The following is a 26,427-nucleotide window of genomic DNA, read 5'->3' on the forward strand; positions in this document are numbered from 1 at the left end:
TAAAAATGAATCATTTTGTTCAAGAGTGTGGACTTGTGTGCAAAAAGCACTGAGAGGGCTGGGCACAACATCCCAGAGTAGTTTAAGAGAGGAACAACAAATTCGTCTGGGCAGCAATCGACTGAAATCCTTCTGTACTCATAATACCAGTCACTGTATAGAGCCAGTTGAACAGGTTATAAGTGAATGATTATGGCCATAAACTTGCATGTGGAAAAAACTGTCAGACCACCTCCTTCCAGTAATGTGTGTTCCTTTTCCATGTTAGCCAGGAATTATTTATCTAAGCTTCCCACAGGTATTTTGAAGAGCTTTGCTCTTGCTAGTGCTCAGCTGAGAAAAGCTACGTTTTAACAAAAAACAACATGCCTTGTATCACAGAACGTTAAAAATATTCTGTAATGTGATGACATTGTGATCACATGAGCATTCTCTAAATTGAAAGTCTTGTCCACCCCATGTTACACGAAAAGCATACACACACACACACAAAACAGCCAAAAGTAGAATGTTGCAAGCTTAATTTGCACCACACCAGGTTTCATGTCACTGGTGCTATTTTTTTCCCTTAATAAATCAATGTTAAAAGAGAAGTTTTTCCAAAAGCAAAGCTTTGGTCTAGTCAGTTGAGGTTAGTAAAAGCATGAATGGGATAGTATTCTGGACCAGGATTGTTGCGTAAATGGGTAAGAGTTGCAAAGTCCATCTATCAAAATACTTTTCTTAAGAGGCCAAGCATGTTGCACTTTGAGAAAGGCAGGTATTAAAATGTGGTTTCACATAGTGGCATGGTACGAACAAAAAATTCAATGGAAAGTATTAGATGGTTGATAATAGACCACCACCCCGTTTCTGTCTTGATATCTACCTGTGATCTGTTGCCTTATACGTAGATCATAAGCTCTTTGAGGCAAAGACCATCTTTCTGTTCTGTGTCTGTACAGCACCTAGCATAGTGGGGCTCTACATCATGACTGGGTCCTGCTTAGCTCTGCCAAAATACTTTTCTTTCAGCATTGTACATAGTTTTGTTCTGCTGAAGCCTTAATTCAAGAACAAACAAGACCAATTATAAAACATTTGGCATTGTGACAGGTTCCAAGATCCTCAGACAAAAGAGACGAGTAACTTTAGTATGAGATTAGAGAAATTTTTCACCCAATATACAGTTTACTGGTTTTGTACTAGACAAAAAGTGAAAGCAACTTGCTTGTGGCCTGGAAAAGATACAAGTCACTGTCTAAATAGCATTGTGTTTCTACTGATAGTGACGTGTGGCATGCCTGTAAACCTATATACATATACAAATTTCACTTATAGGGTAAATTAAGTTGGGTGGAGGGGAGCACAAATTTATTTTAAAAAGAAAAACGGTTACTAACGCAGGCCCTCACCCAGCAACTGACTATGCAAGGGGACTTTGCACTGACTTCACTGGGCTCTGTGCAGATGCAGGGGTCAACTTGCAGGATCAGGGCCATAGCTGCTACTATTTTATTACAAAAACACATGTGATAAAAATAAAGGCCATGACACCAGCCATGGTATTATGCTAAAGTAAATGAGACACAAGGGAGGGGACTGGTGACACGGATGTCAAGTAGGGCTGTGGTAATTTTGTTAAACTCATTTTTAAACCAGGTTTCAGAGTAACAGCCGTGTTAGTCTGTATCCTCAAAAAGAAAAGGAGTACTTGTGGCACCTTAGAGACTAACCAATTTATCTGAGCATAAGCTTTCGTGAGCTACAGCTTATGCTCAAATAAATTGGTTAGTCTCTAAGGTGCCACAAGTACTCCTTTTATTTTTAAACCAGGAAAAGCTGGAATTTTTGCACTGAAGTGAGCTAAGGGAGCCAACCTGGAGAGATGCTTATAGCCTTTATTGCCCACAGACCTCACTAGGAGTGGCGGGTACTTGTGCTCTGTATTATGGTAGCACCCAGAGGCCCCCATTGAGATCAGGGACCCATTGCGCTCGCTGCTGCATGTACACATTAGCAAGAGAGTCTCTGTGCTCTAAAGAATTTAGAAGGTGCAGAATCATGTCCGGGGCCGCCAGCCCTGCTGATCAACTCCTCCCCTTATAGACCTCTCAATCACAGATGTTCCTCAGCATGCAGAAGGTGCTGGGAGGGAGCGGGAGGAGCAGGGATTGGACGCGCTTGTGGGAGGGGGCAGAAAGATGCAGGGAAGAGGAGGGACAGGGGTGGAGGGCCCTTGGGGGAAGGATGAAGTGGGAGCGGGGCCTGAGCTGGAGCTGAAAGGGGGTCCGCTAAAAGTTTAGCTGCGGGGGTCCGCTAAACCTTAGCTGGAGGTTTAAAAGGTTTAGCGAAACCTCCTGAGCTGGAGGTTTGGGGGTCCGCTAAAAGTTTTAAATCAAAACAAGGGTCCTCGGGTTGTTAAAGTTTGAAAACCGCTGATATAGAGAGATCAAGCAACTTGCACAAGGCCACAAATCTTCTGTGCGAACAAGTCAGAAATTCTGTAGAACCCTGATCTCCTAAGTCCTGTGCCTAATCAACTGGACCATACCAGTTCTCAGTTTTAAATCATGATAATTTCCTCAATTGTTTAAAAAGGAAAGAAAACTACATTTCCAACTTTCTTCAGAGTTCTGATGCAGCCTCCCCCTCCAACCCAACAAATCCCACACCTTAACAGTACCTCCTTTTATAAAAATCCAGCTAGAAACCTCTGTGACCAATATGTAATTTGTAACTTCCACAAAGCATGTGTCTTATTACAGACCACCTAAAAACTGGCTTTCTGCACACAAGCATTAGTTGAGAGAATTAAAAAAAAAAAAAAAAAGTGGGTTTTTTTAATGTAATGGTCAAGTTTTCTGGTTTATTAAAAAAAATGGTAGTTGTGGTGGGAGAAATTATAAAACCATACGTTTTAAGACTAAAAGGATCACTATAATCATTGCATGTCAAAGTAAAATCTTAAAGGAGTGTCCATATTATCCAATACCACGGACTGAATACACAAAATTCTGAAATCTAAAATTTCAGGCAATATACAGAAGGACCAAAAGCTGTTCTCTAATAACCATATGAAAATAGTTCTAAATGAACATTTTTGGACAAGTTACAAGCAATTAAAAAACTTTTTAAACAATGGTGTATCAGTCTCTTTGTTTTAAAGGTTTATATTACTCAAATTCAGCAACTGGATGACTTGTTTTCTGCTGAAAACTCAGGTCAACTTAGCTAGGAAGGAAGGAAGGAAGAAAATGAGCTAAAAGCTATTAAGTATCAGCTAGATAGCTCATGATTGCTTCTGAAGGCAGTGGAGAGGTTAGCAGCAGTCAAAAAAACACCAAACCAAACCACCACCACATTATTAACTTTACTGCATATTAAAATCTTTCTGGTACTCTGGCTATTACAAATTAGAGTGTAAATAAAGTCCAGACCTGCCCTTCTATTTCACAGACCCTAACTAATTCACCAATAGGGGAAATACAACACTGAAAATTTAAAAGGCTGTCAAATTTTAAAAAGAGGACTTCTCAGCAGAGCAACTACTTTAAAAATAAGCCATCCATGTATCCTATCCAAAAATCTACATATCAGTGTGCAATAGATGAAACAATACAATCTGGACCCTATGCTAAGTCTTCTATAAGAGCACGACTCCTTGCTCCTCCTGACACTGTTACGCATAGACTTCCAAACTCCCCCTGAAATGAACCCATGGAGAGAAAGCCGCCTTTTTTCATGCTAACAACTCTATTGTAACAACACCTTCAGAGGCCAGACCCAGAGTCTTAGGGAAAAGTAAACCTTTGGAGCATTTACTTCTCCACTGGAGCATTAACTCATTCACACCCAGAGAGCCTTGCCAAACAAGGAGGAGCTTTCTTTCACCTTTGTGTGTGTTATATTTTCACAGCTGTCAAAAAGAGAAGCACGTAGCAAGCAAATTATGTAAACTACCTGATTAGGATAAAATCCTTAATGTAGATAACTTCCTCTCCCCTCCACTCCGCCCCCAGCCCCACACACACTTCCGTTAAAAATAGAAGGAGAAAATATAGGGGTTTCCTCATCTGTTACACGGGTTTTTTTAACCCAGCGAAACGGTTACACCAGCCATTATTTACATTACTCTCTTTATTCCAGTGTGTGATACTGTATACACAAAAGGTTATGTATAGGGCACTGATTCATACATTTTGTTGTTTGCAGCTTACTTGGTTTAAACTTGAATCTTCTTGCCATACAATACAATACCATGGCTATGCTGAGATATGCCTGAAGCAAAGACAAGGGCTTAAGGAGTTATTCTTCTCCCACATAGTTTAAGTATAACTAGCCCACAAACTAAGACTGCAAGAGGAAGATGCTAGAAAATTAAAATCCTTTGAAGCACAGTTTTTTCCATGAAAAACAATATCTAAAGACCTTTAACTCAACTGGTGTGGTTTTTTTTGTTTTGTTTTTTTTTTACTCTCCTGATGGGAAACAACAAGCAATTGTATAAGATCCTTTGAGATTCAGAAATCCTGATGCTTTGAACTTACCTTATATCTTAAAGCCTTCCTGAGGATCCAATCTTTGCAAAACAAAGTTGAAACATGTCTACAGTTTGTCCGAGACACCACACATAAGCCAGCAAAAGAAAATTAATACAACAAATAGAATATATGTACACACTGTTCTGTTCCATTTTCAGAATTAAATTTAAAATGCAAACCTGACTGCTATACCCCTCAAACATCTCATTTTAGGAAAACAATAAAAATAAGGATGAAATAGAAGAACTGGACCCTGCTTGAAGATTTTCAGAGCAAATAAAGAAGACTGGGCTAGCAAAATTATCATGGCTTTCGTAGCAGTTTACTACAGAAAGGTTTAAAAGATTTCAGAGAAAGGTTTAAAATCTCAACATGAGAAATACATTTGAGAGATATTTTAAATCTCCTCACCATAGAAATATTCTAAATCTGTTTTTAACCATTTATTATTTAAAACAGCCATTCCCACACACAGGATAAGAAGTATATTTATATTTCTGAATAGGGTAGTCATATGTGGTGATACCATGCATGGACAAATCTGGAAGGTTAAAGCAACCAAAACATACCTCCTTTTAAGCAAATGTGTGTCCCCACTGTCCTGGTTACATAGGCTGAAAATACTGTAGCCTCGTTATTCAACAGATTGTTCCCACACAGGGCAAGTTGAGCATTTCAAGAAGATTTTTATACAATTCCCTTTCAGTAATTAGGACAAAAGGTAACCGAAGCCCATTCATGTTAATACATCTATTAACGGACAAATATGACATTTTAACATTCTTAAACTCAAGGGGTGTTTCTGATCTAAATTCTCAGGTTTGGCTTTTCACCACACAGCAACAGCTAAAACTCCAAGCAATTTTCTAAAAGGTAACATATAGTTAGGGTACAGGAAAGGGTTAAAACACCATGTCAAACAACAAATCCTGGCACTGCACCAGAAGGGACATGGGAACCAGGGCAGCTGAGTTATAAAGGCCTGATTGTAGCAGCCCACTGGATTGGAAATGACTTGTAGGCCTAATGAAACAAAACTTTGGCAGTAAAACAGAATGAAAGGAATGAGACAATAAAAGACAGGAACAAAGGGAGCAGAGTTGTTTCAGCTTAGCAAAATAAGCTCACTTTGTTGTTCGGAAAAGCCAAAGCCGATTAGGATAAACCAATGACTAAGCATAAGTCTTCCAAACTAATTACACAGTTCACCATGTGAAGTATAATTGCAAGTCTCAAAATAAGGACTACTTTACTTTCACAGGAGTTCTATAAAGCAAGCATTACCTAATAAAAAGCTGAACCATAAGAAGTCCCTTATCATCAGTAGCTTACAGCTTAAAAGGTGCACAACATGCATGTCCTGGGAGAAGTGTGATTCATTAACTTTTAGGGGCTTCCTTCTTCTAGTCAAAATCCTTTAAGAGGCTATTGCTTTTTCTTTTTTGAAATGATACCGGAGTCTTAAACGCTCGGATACATCCTAATCACAGGACAGTGAAGGAAAATATCGGCTAGAATCCATTAGCAAATAGCATGGTTTTATTTATTTAAGAAAAGTATAACAGTTTAATTATCAACTAAAATGTTGATAATTTGGACCCGTTTCTAAACTCAGACAAATGTGCTCAGGGAGAGAGACAGAGTGAGCAAGAGCAGAATTTCATCTCAGGGATTACAGCATTGATTTGGATTAAAATTCCAAAAGCATTCTTTTTCACTGGAGAGACGGGGTGGCAACACAGGGAGGAAGGGAGAGGGACAGAATGGCAGAAATTGGACTTCACTTTAATTTTTTTAACCCCCTCTAGGACATTCTGGTTTAAATAATGTAATACGTTTTGTTCCTGGGCAGCTTTTCACTTTTGCCTCTGGATCCTCCGGACAAGGCTGCAGTCTCTGGGTTGTAAGCACCGCAGGGCAATGTATATTTATTTTTGAAGTGTTTTAAACTGCTTTTACTGGAATTTTAAAAGATCACAGGCACAATCTTATCAGGTTTAGGTGTAAAGAAAGCATCTAACGTGGAGGCCAAAACTGACCTTACAGTGTCCTTTTTTTAAAAAAAAGTGTATTACATTTTTCACTTATCCACAAAATAGCATTTGAACTCTCAACCCTACTTTCAGCGGACACAACGGATTCAGTTCAGTTCTACCCAGAAGAGCGTATTAGGATCCCCCTCAACACAAAGAACCACGGCATACACTAGTGCATGAGGCACTGGACTGAAAACAAGGAGGGAGCAGAGAAAGGCTAAAGTAGCTTTAAGCCACTCTTGCATCCTCCGAATTCTGGGCTGCTCTGTCCTGACATAAGCCACCCCAGGGGTTTGTCTCAATTACAGCAGCCTATCCTCAGCTGCAGTCAAGCAAGCCACGACCCTTCCCCCAACACACCTACCCATCCCCTCTTCTGGCCTACCCCCTATGCCACGGCTTGCAAGAAGGGTCCTTAGAAGAAAGCTTTAGTGCTGTCTTCCTCCGCTCCTTTCCTTGGGGAATCCTCCAGATCCAGGGATTTCTTTCAGAGCCACTTCTCACAGATCTGGCCCTTTTATCCAGTGTCATAATAATTACACATAATACCTAGCTCCTATATCAGTGTTTCTCAAATGTGGCCACCAGGGGCTTTTCTTGCAGCCACAGCCGGCTGTGATTTGGGAGGGGGAGGCGGGGGAGCAGTGGCCCCTCTCGCTTGCTCCCTGTTGCTCCTGGATGCACAGCCTTGGTGTTGGTTGTTGGGGCTTCCAGTTGGGCCCTGCCCCTCTCTGGAGACACCTGGGGTACAATGGTGGAGGAGCAGGCAGCTGGTAAGTTCCCCACCTTCCCAGAGGCAATGGGGCTCAGGCTTTGGGCTCAGCCCAGGAGTGGCATGGAAGGCAGGCTCTGGCTGCATGGCTTTGGGTTCTGTCCCCTAGCCATAGGGCTTCAGGGTCCGGCCCCCTGCTGCCTCCCCAGCCAATTCTCCCCCCACCTCCCCATCACCCTGGCCCCCGCTGCCTCCCCCGATCTTCCGTCCAGGACTTAATTTGTCCCCAGACTTGAGTAAATCTGCTGTGAAAACTGATACTTGTATGTTTCTTCATATCACTTTTCATAGCAGACCTACTGGCTAGCAATAAATAAATTACAGTGATTTGGATGTGTATTTGTGTATATTTATTTGCTTTTCCTAAAGGTAATTAAGTATTTTAGGAAAAAGTGTGAGCGCGGCCAGCAGCAAGAATTGATCGCCACACTCTGAGGCCACAAAATAATTTGTCCTGATGACCCCTGTCCTATATAGTGCTTTTCATCAGTAGATCTCCAAGTGTACAGAGGTCAGAGCAGAAGTGAGGGTTTCAGCACAGAGTTCTATCCCTGCCTCTGCCACTCACCTGCTATATGATCTTGAGCAAATTGCTTCTCTCTCGGCCTCTGTTACCCAGCCCATGCTTTGTCTATATTGTCTATTTAGATCATAAACTCCTCGCAGCAGACATGCTCTTTTGTGCCTTTGTACAGTGCTTAGCACAATGGGGACCCATCTCTGCTTACTGCCATAAAACCACCACCAACTGCCACCCCCACCACTTAAACTATGCTTTCTCATTTACCCAAAAGAACCTGATCCATTCTGTATCTAGTCCTGAGCTTGTCCCATCTTGGGACAAGCCAGACTTTTTGTAACAAGGCCCACTAAGTTTATAAAAGCTTCTGCTCACGTATTCAGTATTACCTACCCCAGTGTCCAAAAATCATGAGTTGCCCCCTCCCCACCCCAAATCATGAGATTTTTTTTTAAATAATAATAAATTGTGTGTTCTTTTTCTCTCTCGTTTTTGAGCCTTTGGGACACACTCCAGTCATGTTTTCCAGCTTTCCTCTGCAACTAAAAGGGCTAAAACTTCCCTTACTTGTTAAACAAAAGATTCTTTAAGGAAAGCAACAATCATTGGGTGACTTGTGATAAAAGTCACAAGAGTTAGAACTGCAAATACGCAGCAGTGTTCCCTGGCAAGCGTTTGTGTCTAAAATAAAATCTAATGGGGAATCTAAAATAACTGCAGTTTTTGCTTTTTACTTTTAAGTTTCTGTCATTGAACTTGGAGAATGATGTGGTTTCAAATAAAATGCTGGTGGCCCCTTCCTACCAGCTGTATTTCAACTAATGAATGATACCCAATCAGTTTGGCCCACAACCTGGTAGCCATCTTATCCCCGAGGTGTATTTCGAGAGCTATCTGAAGTTATGGAAGCAGCCACTCGCCTTTTGTTAAGCTTCTCTCTGTAACAAGCAAAAACAAGATTTCTAGAACCACATCACTGGTTAAGTATTTTTTTTCCACCCCAATAAATATATCAAATATTTCAAAGAAAAAGGAAGCAGCTGGAGCCGTTCTTATCAAACACGGGAGGCATCTCAGGAATGTCCATCGTATAGGGCCTTTTTTTTGTTGTCTATGAGAAAAGAAAGTGCTCAGCAATTCCAATCCTTGCAGCCAGGCTGATGATCCATCATGAAATATTATTTGTATTAAACTACAAGCGAGATTGAGGCTCCGTTGTGCTAGGCACTGTACGAACACATTGTAAGAGAAAGAGTCCCTGCCCTGCAGAATTTATCTGCCTTTTCTAGTTAGATTGTGAAAGGTAGGAGGGAAATGGGCACAGAGATGGAAATCAACTTGCCCAATCAGCTGGCCCAGTGGCAGAGCCAAGGATAGATTCCAGGTCTCACATGCCAGTCCACTGTATCACTTTACTGGGTCTTAATGTCAGGTGTGCTCAACACCCACCAGCTCTAACACACATTGGTGTTACAGGTACTCAACACCTCTCAGAATCAGGCCCTTAGATATCACCACCAGATGACCGCAAATCTGAAACACAGCCCACCTGTGAGGTTAGCATTTTTATACTACCTCACGTACGAGTAAACTGAGGCCCAGAAAGCGTAAAATGTCTCACCACGGTCATGCAGCAAGTCACAGCGGAATCAAGACAAGAAGTCAGGGGTCTTTTCTCCAAGCCACATGCTCTTACAGTTAGTGTACTGGACTGGGTTCATTCCCAGCTCTGCAACAGTCCTCCTACAGACGTTGCCTAAATCACTTAACCGCTCTGCCCGAGTTCCTCATCTGTAAAATAAAGGTAGGACTTTCCTACCTCATAGGTGTGCTGTGAGGGTAAATGTTGGGGAGACACTCATACTATAATGACTAGAACTAGAGAAGAGCCAGTTAACAAATAACATTGCTGTATACTATAATAGTAATACCTAGCTCTTGTACTTTTCATCAGTAGACTAGAACACAGATCTCTCGAGCCCCAGTGCTCTTACCACTAGGAAACACTGCCTCGCATTATCACACTCATGCAGCTGTGTCACTTCAATGATACATGACTATTTGGTCTCAGTACTGATTAAAAGATGCTCGTTGTTGAAGGCCAGAGCAAAGGATTTTAGATGTGACTCATGATTTTGGGTGCCTTCATTTTTGGGTCCCCAACTTGAGAACACTTCAAAAGGACCCAATTTTTATGAAGTACTGAGCACCCTCCTTCTAAAAGTCAGGCCCCTCTTAAAGCTGTCTCTAATCAGGCATCCATATTTTGAAGTAACCAGAATCACTAGTCCCTTTTGAAACCTTGGCCTGGCTATCTGCATTCTCAGAGACTGAGAAACTGCAAGCATGAAACTACCAGATGGCAAAATTAAAAGACTATATTAAGGGTGCACTCAGGCAATATGCAAAGCACATACATCAAAACTATTATTAACTTCAAAAAATACAGGTTAGAGGAGTTCTGTAGTCATTATCAAAACTGCAGAAGTAGCATCCAAAAGCTCATATAATCCTTTAATAAAAGGCTCAGCAGCCTGTAAACATCCTGCCGGAATCAAAGATTATTATTGAAAATAAAATGAATGGTTTGCAAAGCAACTATCAATCCAGCATAGGAACAATTTATAAGCACCACTCCTCTGCCCTCAACAAAATAATGTGTGGCCAAGGCTCTCAAAGGCTTTTTTAAAACACCCAACAGGGACTGAGAGCTGCTCTGTGGAACCTGATGTGTCCTCCTGCAAGTCTACAACCAAATCATCAATTATTGCTAACAAAAACTGGGAATTCAGTTGTGTGGACTAGCAGGGCTTTAGTGCCAGTAAATACCTGGAGGCCTGAGACACTGTGGCAACAGAAGTCCATTTCTTTTCCGTATCTTAAAGGTCAGCTCACCCTACCAGGCCAATATAAAACAGCTCAAAGAGTTTCTAGGATGTTGCCCAGACCATTACTGAGGGTATTGCAGAATGCAACCTGTTGGAGCAATTGGTTTACAAGCAAAGAACAACAATGGTGCAAGAATTTCCAATGAATTATGGTAGTCACTGCATGCACTAGCATTCAAAGGCCATCATATGGTGATGGATTAATAGCAACAAGTTCTTCCCAACGTATTTTGGACTGATTAAAAAAAATTCAAAAGGGGCACCTCTCTGAAGCTCTAGGCACTCCTGACACAAGTTATTTATAACACCAAAAAAATGAAATGGTCTCTCTGCCCTGACCAGAATGCAGCGCCCCCATGCATCACAAAACTTTCCTCCCTTGCACAGATCTTATCCCTCCACAGCTGTCCGAACAAAGAAATGTACCATGCAGCCTACCCTGAATACCAAAAGAACAGAAATATTTTCTTGAGCAGGAAGGAGCTGGTTCCAAAGTAGAGGGTCCCCCAGAGAGAATAAACTATCAAGCCTCTCCCTAAAAAATCAAGGGGGATCCAGCTCAAATGCTTCTGTTGATTGCAGATGCTGCTGTGTGACATGGCAAGAGAGGTCATCTGTTGGATAGGAAGGTCCCAAGTCATTTAGGACTTAACCAAAAGGAATAGAATGAGGTGGGGTTTAGGCACAGTACTTAATTTCAGAGCAAGAGAGATAAGGAGACAAAAGATGACTAGTGAAACACATTCTGCTTTGCCTACCTCACCTGCTGCTTTTAAGAGCAAATTCAAGAGTAACTTGTTTAAAGTGTCTGAAAGAGTTTTCAGCGAGATTGCACCTAAAGTCTCCCAAATGGATCTCTTGCACCAATCAAGAATCATGTTCAGAAGACTTTTGCCTAATGCTCATATATAACAAGAGAACGTTATGCTGGCTCATTAAGGTGACAGAAGGCTGTAAATCCTTTAGAGCAGGGTCACCCAAACTTTGCAGCAGCCAATAACTTTCTGGAAGCTAGAAAGTCCTAAAGTTTGCTTGACTTAATTGGCCCATTGGGTTTTCAAGTGAAACTGCTTCGGTTCCATTTCAGTGGCAGGCTTGGAAGAATTAAAATTGAAATATCCCAAAGCACACTGTGTAAACTTGCCATTGCATAACCTCATCACATTACTTCGGACTTGGGAGCCTCCTGCAAAACAATGCATTTTGGGAAGGGTCTTGCCTTCTTTTGTAGGCCACGTCTTAAGAGGACAATCAACCTGAAACCTAATCAATTAAGAAAAAAAAGTTAAAAGTCTTTTTAAGTATTGCACGTGTCCCTGAATCCCGCTGACATCTTTTGTGGTTTTACAATCACATTGCCCTAATTTAAATTTAACGTGCCTCCTCCTGCATTGCTGTGTGATTGATCCACGCAGGCAAAAAGGGGAATGGAATGACTGTATTGTGCCAGAAGTGCAAATGACTATGTGCAAAGCACAGCAAACAAAATGGGGAAAAGAGAAAAATATTCTCTCTGATCAGAGTTTTCATAATCGTAAATGTTACTGTAACAGTTGCAGGTAAAAACAATTTCAGACAGAGGTGTGATTATTAAGTTGACAGGGATCCTTTAGAGACAAAGATGGCATTGCAGACTCAGCAAGCTGCTTTTTGAGTGGTTGGAGTCATTGCCACTTTGGACTTGAAATTATCTGTTTAGAAAGACTCAGGGATCCAAGTGCTCTACAATAGCTTTCTCTGCTTTCCCACACGGACCCAATCCTGAAACAGAATCCTTGCAGACACAGAAGCCCTCTCGTACAGAGCCCAGTTTGAGTGGGATATCATGCTAATACACAGGCTTGTCTGCAAAGATCCAGTTGCAAGATTAAGCCTATATTTGTTCCTTTCTTGAAAATATCCTTTTCTAACATTCTGGTAGTTCCAGGTCTTCTTCAGTGGTCCTATGTCACTTCACAGGATGTTTCTGCAACATCTAAAAAGGACCTTGCTCAGGGAACTTTTTTAAAAGAAAATCAAATTGACATTCTGGTGTTACAGACAGGACTTCTGTTATTCCTAAGGCTCTATTATCAGCTATTGTCATAATGTAATGACTCCACAAACTCTCTGGATCTCACACACACACACACACACACCCCTTTTCCCACTGTTATTTCTGTTAAATAGGAAGCTGGTTTTACAATGTATGAAATATTATATAATCACTTATCCAAGCGCCAAATTCTTCCCTGAGACACACACACGCAACTTTTAATGATTTAGTTACTAACTTTTATTAAAGAAACAAAGCTGTCAACAGTAAAACTGTTTTTTTAAAATATATGCATTATAAATACAAAAGGAAATACTGGGCTGATTTCAATAAATGTACCTAAAGGCAAAAGTTAGCTCCACATTTGATTGTGACTCTTGCTGCAGTTTTTCAAAATATATTTATAAAACAGAAGGAATTCAAACTATGCAGTGTTGACTTGTGCTGGCACTCACCTTGCCAAACTGTTCGAAGTATTGCTTTACATCTTCCACTACTGTATTAGCAGATAATCCACCTACAAATATTTTCTTCGTTCTTGTGACCATCTGTAAGAAATTACAAAACAAGCATACAGTTTAACCAGATTATTCAAAACACTATGTGAAAAAAATATTTTTCAGACGCCATCCCTAACCAGGTTAACGAGAATATTTCTTCACAAAAGCAATTCAGAATCTATTCAATTATATTTGGTATTTCTTGTTTCAAAGGGGAGGCTAGGTATCGGCATTCAAAAATACTGTCCTAGTCCCCTTAGGTATTTTTTTTTAAATAAACGTTTTTATGGTGGTTCTCAATGCAAACAACTGAAAAAAGTTACAGTATAGGATCAAATTTCCTGTGCCGACTAGCTGTAGTTTCAAAAAGACAAGCAGCTGATCAGTGATTATATTGCACATAAGGGATTCATAGATGCCAAGGCTAGAAGGGACCACTGTGATTCTCTAGTGAGTCTCAGAGTAGCAGCTGTGTTAGTCTGTATTCACAAAAAGAAAAGGAGTACTTGTGGCACCTTAGAGACTAACAAATGTATTTGAGCATAAGCTTTCGTGAGCGACAGCTCACTTCATCGGATGCATCAAATGAAGTGAGCTGTAGCTCACAAAAGCTTATGCTCAAATAAATTTGTTAGTCTCTAAGGTGCCACAAGCACTCCTTTTCTTTCTAGTGAGTCTGACCTCCTGTATAACACAAGCCATAGGACTTCCCTGAATTAATTCCTGTTTGAACTAAAGCATATCTGGATTTTAAAATTCCCAGGGATGGAGAAGCCTTTACAGCCCTTGGCCAGCTGATCCAATGGTTAAATTACCCTCACCGCTACGGTTGCCAATTTTCTGATAAAAAACTGACCACCCTGGCTCCGCTCCTCCTCCAAGGTCCTGCCCCCCACTCACTCCATCCCCCCCGTCGCTCTCTCTCCCCCATGCTCACTCACTTTCACTTGGCTGAGGCAGGGGTGCAGAAGGGGGTGAGAGCTCCGGCTGCGGGTGCAGGAAGGGGTTCCGAGCTGGCGCCGAGGGGTTCAAAGTATGGGAGGGGGCTCAGAGCTGGCGCCGAGGGGTTCGGGATGTGGGAAGGGATGTGGTCTCCGTGGTGGGGCTGGGGGATGAGGGACTTTGGGTGCAGGAGGGGGCTCCGGAATGTGGGAGGGGACTCGGGTTGGGGCAGGGAGTTGGGGTGTGGGCTCTGGGCTGGGACTGAAGGGTTTGGGATGCAGGAAGGTGCTCTGGGCTGGGGCACGGGCTCCAGGAGAGATTTTGGCTGCAGGAGGGGGCTCAGGTCTGGTGGGGTGCAGGCTCTGGGAGCGAGTTAGGTAGCAGGACGGGGTTCCAACCTGGGGCAGTGGGTTGGGGTGTGGGCGGGGTTTGGGGTGCTGGCAGGCAGCTCCCAGAAGTGGCTGGCATGTCCAGCTCCTAGGCGGAAGGGTCAGGGGGAGCTGCAGAGCCAGCATTTGGGGCAGGTGCAGCAGCAGCAGGCAGAGCCCCAGTGGCCACCCCTACACCTAGGAGCCAGACATGCCGGCTGCTTCTGGGAGCCATGCGGTGCCAGGGCACACAGGGAGCCTGCCTTAGCCCTGCTGCACCGCCGACTGGACTTTAAGCAGCCCGGTCAGTGGTCTCTGTTCAACCAGGCTTTCTGGACACCTGCCAGCTCTACTCACCATTAAAACTCTGTTATTACTTTCCATGGATCAGATTAAAAGGAAATTGCCCACTTCATTTAGATTTTAGAATAACTAAAAAGTCGCCTAACCCACCCCAACATGCATTAACAATGCCATTTAAAACCCAGCCGCATTAAAATGATCAATTCAGCAGGAGCTCAGGCAGCCACCTACAGACATTTCTTTTCGCCTCTTCATAGTCTAGGAAGCACGCCCTCGGCCCTCTCCACAAGCCCTGTAGACCAGTGGTTCTCAACCAGGGCCACAAGCAGGTTTCAGGGGGGCCGCCAAGGTTTCAGGGGGGCCGCCAAGCCAAACCAGCATTAGACTCACCGGTGCCCAGGATAGAAAGCTGAAGCAACTTATCTTCGCGGGAGCCCCTGTGGCCTGAGGCCCCAGGCAATTACCCCGCTTGCTACCCTCTTAAAGCTGGCCCTGGCTTTTATATGCAGAAAATCAGTTATTGTGGCACAGGTAGGCACAGGTGGAGTTTTATAGCATGTTGAAGGGGCCTCAGAAAGAAAGAGCTTGAGAACCTCTGGTGTAGAACATGTGTCTTTTTCACCATTCTCAGAAGTTCATCAAATTTGGACTATTTCCAGTCGGGGTGGACAGCAAGTTCCAGAGTCCTGGAGCCCTCACAGAGAATGCCTGCCAGCAGCTCCTCTTTTGTAACACCTCAGATCCAGCTCAAGCACCCCTGCTAATAGCAGCTATGGCAGTATGGCATGGGGAGAGAGGTGGACAGTCACATAAGCCACTCTCAAGCCATTTAGGGCTTTATTGGGCAGAATCAAAACTTTAAACTCCACCAACAGGCAGCCAATGCACATCAGGAGCACTAATGTCATATGATCCCAGACAGACGACCAGGTCAGTAAGCAAGCTGCTACCTTCTGCACTTTCATGCCACTTTCTTCTGTATGGCCCAGCTATTTTGCAGTGGGAATCAAGAGTAAGAAAGACAATACAGGAAAAGATCCTTAATGCTGGTGAAAAGAACTAGCAGACAGTATCAGACCAAACATACATTTTGAAAGTTTATGGCAGTTTACGAACTGAAAGCACGGCTCAAATGGGTACATAGAGATGCCATGTATAAAAGAACCTGATTTTGTGTGTTCCATCAGACACAGAATGGGCTTGGCAGAGGCATTCAAACTTATAAAGGGTATAGTGAAAAATGCATCACTCACTCCTTTTTACTTTGCCCTATAACCTGAGAACAAGGAGTCCGTTAAATTAATGGCTGGTAGATTTAGAACCAATAAAAGGAAATAGCAGCATGGACAGTCAGCCTGGGTAATTCATTTCTGCAACTATTCAACTGAAATGCAGGGGCTGGATTTATTTTTTTAAAGGGCCATATATATTTTATGACAATTGGCAAAGTTTACGATTATGCAAATTAGTGCCTTGTCTACACGGAGGATTTGACCTGACTAACCAGCCAAGAGGATAGCTACAACAGTGCAAGTCCCCTAATGTAGACAGGTAAAGCCATTATTTGTGCTGGTGGAGCTTAGTCTAGTTTCAAGCAAGAATAATCTCCACTGGTGAAAATAGCCTGTCTTTGACTGTCTATGCTAAGGCTTTGTATTGGTGCCACTATACTGGTGACTAGCCACGACTGACTGAAACTGGGTCAAGTCTCCAATACAGTCAAGGCCTAAGGCAAGCAAAATTGAATCCCATGTTCCTTACTGTAAATCTACAAGGAGTCTGAAAGGAATCCCTCCATTCCTTACAGCAAAAACACATGGGAACTCTCTCCATTTGAGGCACCAAGTACTAGCCCTGGGCTAAAGCAGGATCCCAAACTAGGTTTGATCTGGTATTACAAACTCTTAAGGTCCTAAAAACACATACAAAGAAAAGCACAATCAATCCTGCTTCAAACCAATCAGGATGCCCCAAATAGCTGATAAATCAGATGCTCCTTTGATGCCTACAAATTAACAGTTTTCTAGACAGCACTCTGGGAGCCTTAATCATGATCCCTCCAGTATAAAGACAAACATTCCCAAAGATGGCTAAGAAAAAAAAAGCCACTGGTTTGTGTGTGCATACAAGGAAGGACCAGAAGACTCTTGCTTAAAAAATATTGCTGTAAACTCCAGGCATGCACAGTCAAGACAAGAACCTCCGTTACTGAGCCATTCTACCAAGGACTGCCTTAAATTACAGATATTGGTACACTACTCTAACTGATTGGTGTAAATAGCTACCGGATTTACTAACAGCTTGTCTATACAGGGAATCTAGAATAGCTGTTGTTGATTAACTCCATAAATGGACACTTATTCCAGAGTAAGAGCGCTGCCCTCTGAATTAGCTTAATCTGGATTTAACATGCTCCTTACCTTATTCCAGATTAATTATCCCACGCATTTATAATGTGGAAGGCTATAACTATAATCAAACACTGTTACAAACACAAGGCTCTGTCCTGCAAATCAGATCCCATTGAAATCAGTGATGCGTCCAAAACCGGCATCTGCCCGGCTGGATCCATTGGATGACTAAAGACTAAGCCTTCTACCTCTACCAAGCTCAGACTGCACAGAAAACCTGGAGTATAGAAAAAAGTAAACATCACTCCAATTTCCAATGCTATCAAAATCTGCTATAGATACTTCGCCAAACTGTCACCACAGCCATGTTTTAAAGACTTAATTTTATTTATTTATTTATGGTGGTGGGGAGAGAGAGAGAGAGAGAAAGTGGTATCAGAATTCAATTATTCCTTTCCTCTCTGCAATCTGGGATTCTACAACCGATGTCCAAGCATATATTTTCCTGCAGAAAATTGTCATTTACAAATAAGAATTTGCAACTAAAGGATTTTGCGAGCCTGTGAAGAGCCCTCTTTCCTGTTGCATTTGATTTAAGATTGGGCCAAGGCTCTGGTGTCATATAAAAGAGGGAGGAAGGCAATTATTCTAAGTAATATTTGAAATCATCATCATTCTTTAGATTCGAACAAGAAAGAAAGAAAAAGCTACTTCTTTTGGAAGCAAGACAGAAGGGTAAAAAAAAAAAAAATCCCCGTGTTTCAATAGATTCATTCCAAGCAAGTATTTGTAATGACAAGCAAATGCACCACACTGTAATGCCCAGACATGTGTTGCAAGGTGGGAAGTGGTTTCAGAAAGCAGCTCTTTGGTAGAAAAGAGAGACAAAATTAAGTCTGCTTTTGCAATCTATGTTTTCCTGAAAAGACATTTCAATTGCTTTGTGATACATGTTCCCCTCAGTGAATGAATAGAAGTAATTTGTTGCCTTAGCAATTCTTCCAACCCTGACATGCTTAAATACGAGATTTCTTTGTCTTCCTTCTACCCATGGCACAAGCCACCACAGGGAGCCAGTCAGCGTGAATGTCCAGATCACCAACAACTCAAGCAAGAGCATCAAGAAGATCAAGATCGCAGTAGAAAAATCTATCACCCAATAGAAAATGGCCAAGACTGGACAAGATGAGCAGGTGTATCCAAGCTCCATCTTCTGCAAGATCTACACCCCAACATCCCTGCTGGCAACAACTGTGAGAAGTGGGGCTTGGCACTGGTTGGGGAACTCAAACACACCAACCTGGCCTCCAGCACCAGAGTCAAGGAAGGGGCCAATAAGGAGGTACCGGGGGTCCTAGTCTCGTACCACGTGAAGGTAAAGCTGGTCCTGTGTCAGGGTGAGGATGTGCCTGTGGCACTTCCCTTCCTGCTAATTCACCCCAAGCTCCCAGAGCAAGCCACTCTGTCATGGCCCCAATCAGCTGTCCCAAAAAGACGGATGTACCCATCCACACCAATCTCATCAAATATGAAACCAACTATGGGGCAGGACAACGACATTATATTAGAGGACTTCACCCACCTGCAGCTTAAGGAGTACAAGGATGATGGCCATTTCATAGAATCATAGAATATAAGGGTTGGAAGGGACCCCAGAAGGTCATCTAGTCCAACCCCCTGCTCGAAGCAGGACCAATTCCCAGTTAAATCATCCCAGCCAGGGCTTTGTCAAGCCTGACCTTAAAAACCTTTAAGGAAGGAGATTCTACCACCTCCCTAGGTAACGCATTCCAGTGTTTCACCACCCTCTTAGTGAAAAAGTTTTTCCTAATATCCAATCTAAACCTCCCCCCCTGCAACTTGAGACCATTACTCCTCGTTCTGTCATCTGCTACCATTGAGAACAGTCTAGAGCCATCCTCTTTGGAACCCCCTTTCAGGAAGTTGAAAGCAGCTATCAAATCCCCCCTCATTCTTCTCTTCTGCAGGCTAAACAATCCCAGCTCCCTCAGCCTCTCCTCATAACTCATGTGTTCCAGACCCCTAATCATTTTTGTTGCCCTTCGCTGGACTCTCTCCAATTTATCCACATCCTTCTTGAAGTGTGGGGCCCAAAACTGGACACAGTACTCCAGATGAGGCCTCACCAATGTCGAATAGAGGGGAACGATCACGTCCCTCGATCTGCTCGCTATGCCCCTACTTATACATCCCAAAATGCCATTGGCCTTCTTGGCAACAAGGGCACACTGCTGACTCATATCCAGCTTCTCGTCCACTGTCACCCCTAGGTCCTTTTCCGCAGAACTGCTGCCTAGCCATTCGGTCCCTAGTCTGTAGCTGTGCATTGGGTTCTTCCGTCCTAAGTGCAGGACCCTGCACTTATCCTTATTGAACCTCATCAGATTTCTTTTGGCCCAATCCTCCAATTTGTCTAGGTCCTTCTGTATCCTATCCCTCCCCTCCAGCGTATCTACCACTCCTCCCAGTTTAGTATCATCCGCAAATTTGCTGAGAGTGCAATCCACACCATCCTCCAGATCATTTATGAAGATATTGAACAAAACCGGCCCCAGGACCGACCCTTGGGGCACTCCACTTGATACCGGCTGCCAACTAGACATGGAGCCATTGATAACTACCCGTTGAGCCCGACAATCTAGCCAGCTTTCTACCCACCTTGTAGTGCATTCATCCAGCCCATACTTCCTTAACTTGCTGACAAGAATACTGTGGGAGACCGTGTCAAAAGCTTTGCTAAAGTCAAGAAACAATACATCCACTGCTTTCCCTTCATCCACAGAACCAGTAATCTCATCATAAAAGGCGATTAGATTAGTCAGGCATGACCTTCCCTTGGTGAATCCATGCTGGCTGTTCCTGATCACTTTCCTCTCATACAAGTGCTTCAGGATTGATTCTTTGAGGACCTGCTCCATGATTTTTCCAGGGACTGAAGTGAGGCTGACTGGCCTGTAGTTCCCAGGATCCTCCTTCTTCCCTTTTTTAAAGATTGGCACTACATTAGCCTTTTTCCAGTCATCCGGGACTTCCCCGGTTCGCCACGAGTTTTCAAAGATAATGGCCAATGGCTCTGCAATCACAGCCGCCAGTTCCTTCAGCACTCTCGGATGCAACTCGTCCGGCCCCATGGACTTGTGCACGTCCAGCTTTTCTAAATAGTCCCTAACCACCTCTATCTCCACAGAGGGCTGTCCATCTCTTCCCCATTTTGTGATGCCCAGCGTAGCAGTCTGGGAGCTGACCTTGTTAGTGAAAACAGAGGCAAAAAAAGCATTGAGTACATTAGCTTTTTCCACATCCTCTGTCACTAGTTTGCCTCCCTCATTCAGTAAGGGGCCCACACATTCCTTGGCTTTCTTCTTGTTGCCAACATACCTGAAGAAACCCTTCTTGTTACTCTTGACATCTCTGGCTAGCTGCAGCTCCAGGTGCGATTTGGCCCTCCTGATAACATTCCATTTGTGTTGGAGGGGGGGAGGACTGGGCTACCCTTTCCCTCCCCCATCCCCCCCCCCCCCCCCGGGCAGCAAATATGGGGCCTGATGTCTGTGGATTTCAACCATCTATGTCTACGCTTTTTTAATTCTCCCCCTCCCTTCCGAAAGGGGGCCCCCAAGGAATTTATTTTTCTTTTGTCCTACAGATAAAAGAAAAGAAAAGAGAAAAAGGAAAGGAAAATAAAAAAAGAAAAAAAGAAAAACCATAACCACACCTCCAAACTGTGCACAGTTTATTATCTCACCTTTCTACCTGCTCTGTCTAAGATTATGAATTACTCCACGAATGTGAATGACTGATAGCATGTGGTTGTAACAGACATAATGGTTTGAAGGGCAGCATTTTTCAGATAATGACCTCAAAGTGCTTTGCAGACACAAAGTAATGAAAACTCACAACCACAGTGAGATAAGGCACTTCCTGAGGTCATACAGCAAGTAAACAGAGTGGGAATGGAACCCAAGAGTCCTGATTCTCAAGCCCTGTCTAGACGTGGAATTGGTGGCCAGCAATTTATGTAACTGGGACAGACAAGGATAGTTGTGATTTCAAGCATATGAAGCTTCACCAGTATAATCTGCAGCTTCGCTGGCTTCCAGCCATTAGATGGGTGAATTGGGACTAATCCCAATTACAAACAAATTTTAGGACTCAGGCTCTAACCAGTAAACTCTCTCTCATTAGCCAGACAGATGAGTTCTGAGTCTTCACTGGGATAAAATAAACCCAAGTAGCAGAGATTATCCAGAGAGCTGAAACCAAAAGCATTGACCAAGAACCCCCAAATTATCACCTTATTCCAAGTGCGACATGGAAGCCAGCTACCCTCGCCATCCTAATCACAAGAAGGACATTGAACACAATCTTTTACAATGCAATTTTGTAACAGTTCACAGAAATATTCTAATAATGGAAGTATTACAGTCAAAATCTAAGAGTATATCAGAAGAAACATAAAGGGCTGGTGGGTGGTTAGTGGGTGGTGACAGTAAGGGTGGTATTTGACAGCTTTGTGGTTGTAGGCAGCAGAGAAGAGGATGGACCCGTGAGCGTGTTTGTTTTTGGTATTTGTTGGTTTTGGATTTTAAATTTTATGTAATTTTTCCCCCATATAAAACCAGCACCATTTGGGGAAGAAAATAATTGCCATTGTTGCTCAGGAGTCATTTCAACGTAGAGACAACAAAAAGCAGAGAAAATCTAAGAATAGAGCTTAAATTTCTCATTTAAAATGTCAAAATATCTCTAAATTTCAATATTTGACTTAAATTTTTCATCCAACCAAATTTTGTTGGGGAAATATTTTTATTAATTTTTTTTTTTTTACGGTAGAGGAATGATGGTCTGGTTAATCCATTAAAAATTAATGTTTATGAATGGTAGCATTCAGCCTCCACTCTTTCTGAATCCATGTCTTTGTTCTAAATTTATCATCCACAGTATTCTGGAAGATTATGTACAGTTTGGAAATATTTCAGAGTAACAGCCGTGTTAGCCTGTATTCGCAAAAAGAAAAGGAGTACTTGTGGCACCTTAGAGACTAACCAATTTATTTGAGCATGAGCTTTCGTGAGCTACAGCTCACTTCATCGGATGCATACCGTGGAAATATGCATCCGATGAAGTGAGCTGTAGCTCACGAAAGCTCATGCTCAAATAAATTGGTTAGTCTCTAAGGTGCCACAAGTACTGCTTTTCAGTTTGGAAATAAAATGCTTATGGCTGTTTGTACATTGAAGATGTATCTGTGCCTATTGCAGGAAATGATAGAGAGCGGGATGCAACTTTGGTTACAAAGTCTGTTAATTTTAAGTACCTGCAAAATTGTCCAGTTCTATGTTGTTGCTGCAGTTAATCGAAGCATGTGAGACTGTTACTGAGGAAAGTCATTTAAGATTATAATCCCTTTATTGGCCCATGTTTTGAGAAACGTATTTGCCTCCGCAGGCTGAATTTGACCAAGTCCTGTAAAAGAGTGTGGTAGTGAAACGTGGTTTTAGAGAGAGGAGTTCTCTGACTTCATGCCAATTTTGCAGGGGCTGGATTATAATCAGATTGTTTTTAGCCATATTGGGTAATTCTTGTTTTAAACAATAGGCTAAAGAGTCAATCTGAAAGATGAAATGCCTATCCTATTGAATCAAGTGTCATATCAACAATACATGATGTGGGATCGAAGTGAAGTGTCGCCATTCGCATATGAGACATAGTAATGTTGCAAGTTTACAGAGTTTTCAGTTTGGAATAGCCAGCGACCTACTTAATTTCCTTGCATACTTGTAATTTATCAGTGCTAATCCAGGGTTTGTTGTTTTTCCACTAGAGTTATTTGATAGCTTGATCCAGTGATTTTTTAAAAAATAAATGGCATTTAAAGTAATTAGGGACTTTGCAATAGTCAAAGCATCTCTGATTCTCAGAGTATCTATTCACATTTTTAGATAAGAAAAGGTCAAATGCTTTTTTAATGTGGAGGTTACCTATCAGAAGAATTTAAGGTAAAGGTTTTAAAAATATTGTTTTCTTACTGTTCTTTTCATATGGCTTTTCTTGTGTATTCTGTTTTACGGAACGCTTCTTATTTTGGGAAGCATGGACTATTAAAACGTCACACAGGTAAACTGTACAGTTCCCCCGCAGTGAGGATTAGATAATTTTGTGCGTGCCATTGCATTTTTATAAAACCTCCCACTGTGAAGCAAAAAGTGTGTTGAAGTTGGGATCACCCAACAGATGTAGTTCTCTTAGGAGTAAAAATCACCTATATAGGAGTACATGGCAGCAGGGTCAGAGATTATCTTTGAAAAGTCATGGAAGACGGGAGAGATTCCAGAAAACTGGAAAAGGGAAAATATAGTGCCAATCTATAAAAGGGGAAATATGAACAACCTGGGGAATTACAGACCAGTCATCTTAACTTCTGTACCCAGAAAGATAATGAAGCAAATAATTAAGCAATCAATTTGCAAACATCTAGAAGATAATAAGGTGATAAGTAACAGTCAGCATGGATTTGTCAAAAACAAATTGTGTCAAACCAACCTGATAGCTTTCTTGGACAGGGTAACAAGCCTTGTGAATAGGGGAGAAGCGATAGACGTGGTATATCTTGAGTTTAGTAAAGCTTTTGATACTGTCTCGCATGACCTTCTCATAAACAAACTTGGGAAATGCAACCTCGATGGAGCTACTCTAAGGTGAGTGCCTCTGGAGTTAGTCATTTATAATCTCAGCTAACTGTGTGAACATGACAGGTTTCAGAGGAACAGCCGTGTTAGTCTGTATTCGCAAAAAGAAAAGGAGTACTTGTGGCACCTTAGAGACTAACCAATTTATTTGAGCATGAGCTTTCGTGAGCTACAGCTCACTTCATCAGATGTTTACCGTGGAAACTGCAGCAGACTTTATATACACACATAACATGAGACATTCCTTCAGCCTTCATTTCCCAGGCATTTCAATTTGACAGAGCTTGACTGGAGGACTAAGGTGTAAAACTGTTTAATCTGCATCACAAATTGGGGAAAGTAATTTAACTTCAGAGGAAACTAATTAGATAGAAAGCTAAAATGTTTCTCAGGGTACCTGTCTCTCTACATATGTGTGTGTGTGTGTGTGTGTGTAGAAAGAAAGAGAAAAAGAGAAAGCAAGCAAGCATTATAGCTTGCTCACCTAATCAGCAGTTTGACATTCCATCACTCTTGGTGTCTATTGCCTTCTAAATAGGTTTATAATTGGAAAAATTATCTTTAGTATATGCGCTGAAATATATTTTATACTCCATTATGCTGTACATTCTGGCTACCATATAACCTATGATTAAAAACAACAATAACTCACCTAATGGGGAAAGTGATCTTGTAACTAAATTACCAGAACTCTTCAGCAGAATACAAAACCAAAGGTAAGAATTCTCCAAAGTTTCCTGCCTCTGGGATTCCACAAGCAAGTTCCAAAAGGCTATTTTTAAAAAAAAATGAATTCAACAGCTTCTATGAAAGAAAGTTAACATTTACCAAGAGCTGCCAATTATTTACTATTCTTAGAATAGAGGAGAAAAGCATCATAACCCCAATATCACTAGGTGTTTGGCAAATGATGGTTTTTCATGGTGAGAGTTGTGTTTTATCTGGTATAAAACAGACACTGGAGTTTATGCACAATGGATGAAATTCATTCCTATGCTGAGAGCTAGCACATGGCCTATGTGCCACTTATGATGTACTTAAGCACATAAAATAGGATTTACGTGGGACTTAAATGTTGCACATGCCTTGTCCTTGACCCCCCCACAGGAGTGAATTTTACCCTGTTTGATTAGTATCAAGCCACAAAAATGTAGCACTGTGAAGTTTATGTATCAAGTGAATCTTTTAGCCATATAAAGATGCTGGGCCAGATTCTTGTGACAGTAAATCAGTATAGCTTCACTGAGCAACAAGGGAGCTAGATTCTATTCTGCCTCAGGTATCTCAAACGAAATTGTCACCTTGGTTTCTGCTGTAGAGTCTCTGTGGCTACGAGTGAAAAAACTCAAGTTCTTTATTCAGTTGCAGGTACAGCAAAAGCAATAGTTGCATTAGCACCCAAGGCTTCCCCATGGCTCCCAGAGTCAAACTGTAACCTTTTCTGAGAGGGATCAGCTCTCAGAACAAGGGCCACTCATCCTCCATGCCCAAACATCCTTCGCCTCTCTGCTAACGTCACCCCAAAAGCTATTAGTCGGCGACAACGCTGTTCTCAGTAGGAGCTGCTGGATGTTGAGAACTTTGTTTAGGTGCCTAAATGGGAGAACCATTCTCTTGAAAAACTGCCCCCAAGTGTGGGTGCCAAGATCTTTTGCGGGGGCGGAGGGGGAGAAATCTGGTCAAGTCAAGTCAATGAATTTTAAAGGCTACAATGAAATTCACCAGTAAGAGCTTGTCCTCTAGAGAGCCACTGACCCAGCACGACTGGAATGACCACCACCCTCACAGCTGTTTTCTATTGCCATGTTCTAGTAAACAGGTTTCTGAGTTACTGAAGCATAGAGGAGATGGGGGGAAGGGGTGGAGAGAAAATCTACTTTAAGTTTTTCTGGTTACTTTAGCTTCTTTTCACTATGTGGTCTCAATAAAACTAAATTCTCCAGAGAGTGCAGAAAATTTAGCTCACGTGCAGGTCTGGCTACTGTTCAACAACATTTAAATTATGTTTGCAGTGTTGTTGTAGCCATGTTGGCCCCAGGATGTTGAGAGAGACAAGGTGGGTGAGGTACTATCTTTTATTGGACCAATTTCTGTTGGTGAGAGAGAGACAAGCTTTTGAGCTTACATAGCGACCAGAAGAAGAGCTCTGTGTAAGCTCAAAAGCTTCCCTCTCTCTCACTCACCAAGAGAAGTTGGTCCAATAAAAGATATTACCTCACCTTCCTTGTCTAACATTTAAATTATTTCAATTTAGTTATTTTTATTTCTACTGCAGTAGCACCTCAGGACCACAAACAGGCATTTGGAGGTCCAATTCAACTCGGCACCATGGGTAGGATTTTCAAAAGTGCCAGAGAGATTTAGGGGCCCACGTTCCACTAGAAAACAATACGACTTGTGCTCCTCTGTCAACGAGGCTTTTTTTTTTTTTGAGAATGTCACCTTGAACAAAGAAAGCTCTCTGCCCCAGAGACCTCAC

General features: G+C 42.2%; 1 protein-coding gene and 1 pseudogene across 22 annotated transcripts in view; one reads left to right on the top strand and one right to left on the bottom strand.

Moving 5' to 3' along the window:
- MSI2 (musashi RNA binding protein 2) overlaps positions 1-26,427 on the bottom strand; it is a 383,853-nt gene that overhangs the window by 257,507 nt on the left and 99,919 nt on the right. For 21 of the 22 annotated variants that reach the window (XM_048823532.2, XM_048823533.2, XM_048823542.2 and 18 more), the window contains one exon: positions 13,230-13,322. The exons of the other annotated variant lie outside the window; for it this stretch is intronic. In XM_048823532.2, the coding sequence (XP_048679489.1) occupies positions 13,230-13,322 (93 nt within the window). The remainder of the gene's footprint in view (positions 1-13,229; positions 13,323-26,427) is intronic. 22 annotated transcript variants of the gene reach the window in all.
- LOC125623939 (beta-arrestin-2 pseudogene) lies at positions 15,495-18,868 on the top strand (annotated as a pseudogene).

Source organism: Caretta caretta, chromosome 17 (genome assembly GCF_965140235.1).
Source record: "Caretta caretta isolate rCarCar2 chromosome 17, rCarCar1.hap1, whole genome shotgun sequence".
Lineage (NCBI taxonomy): Eukaryota > Metazoa > Chordata > Testudines > Cheloniidae > Caretta > Caretta caretta.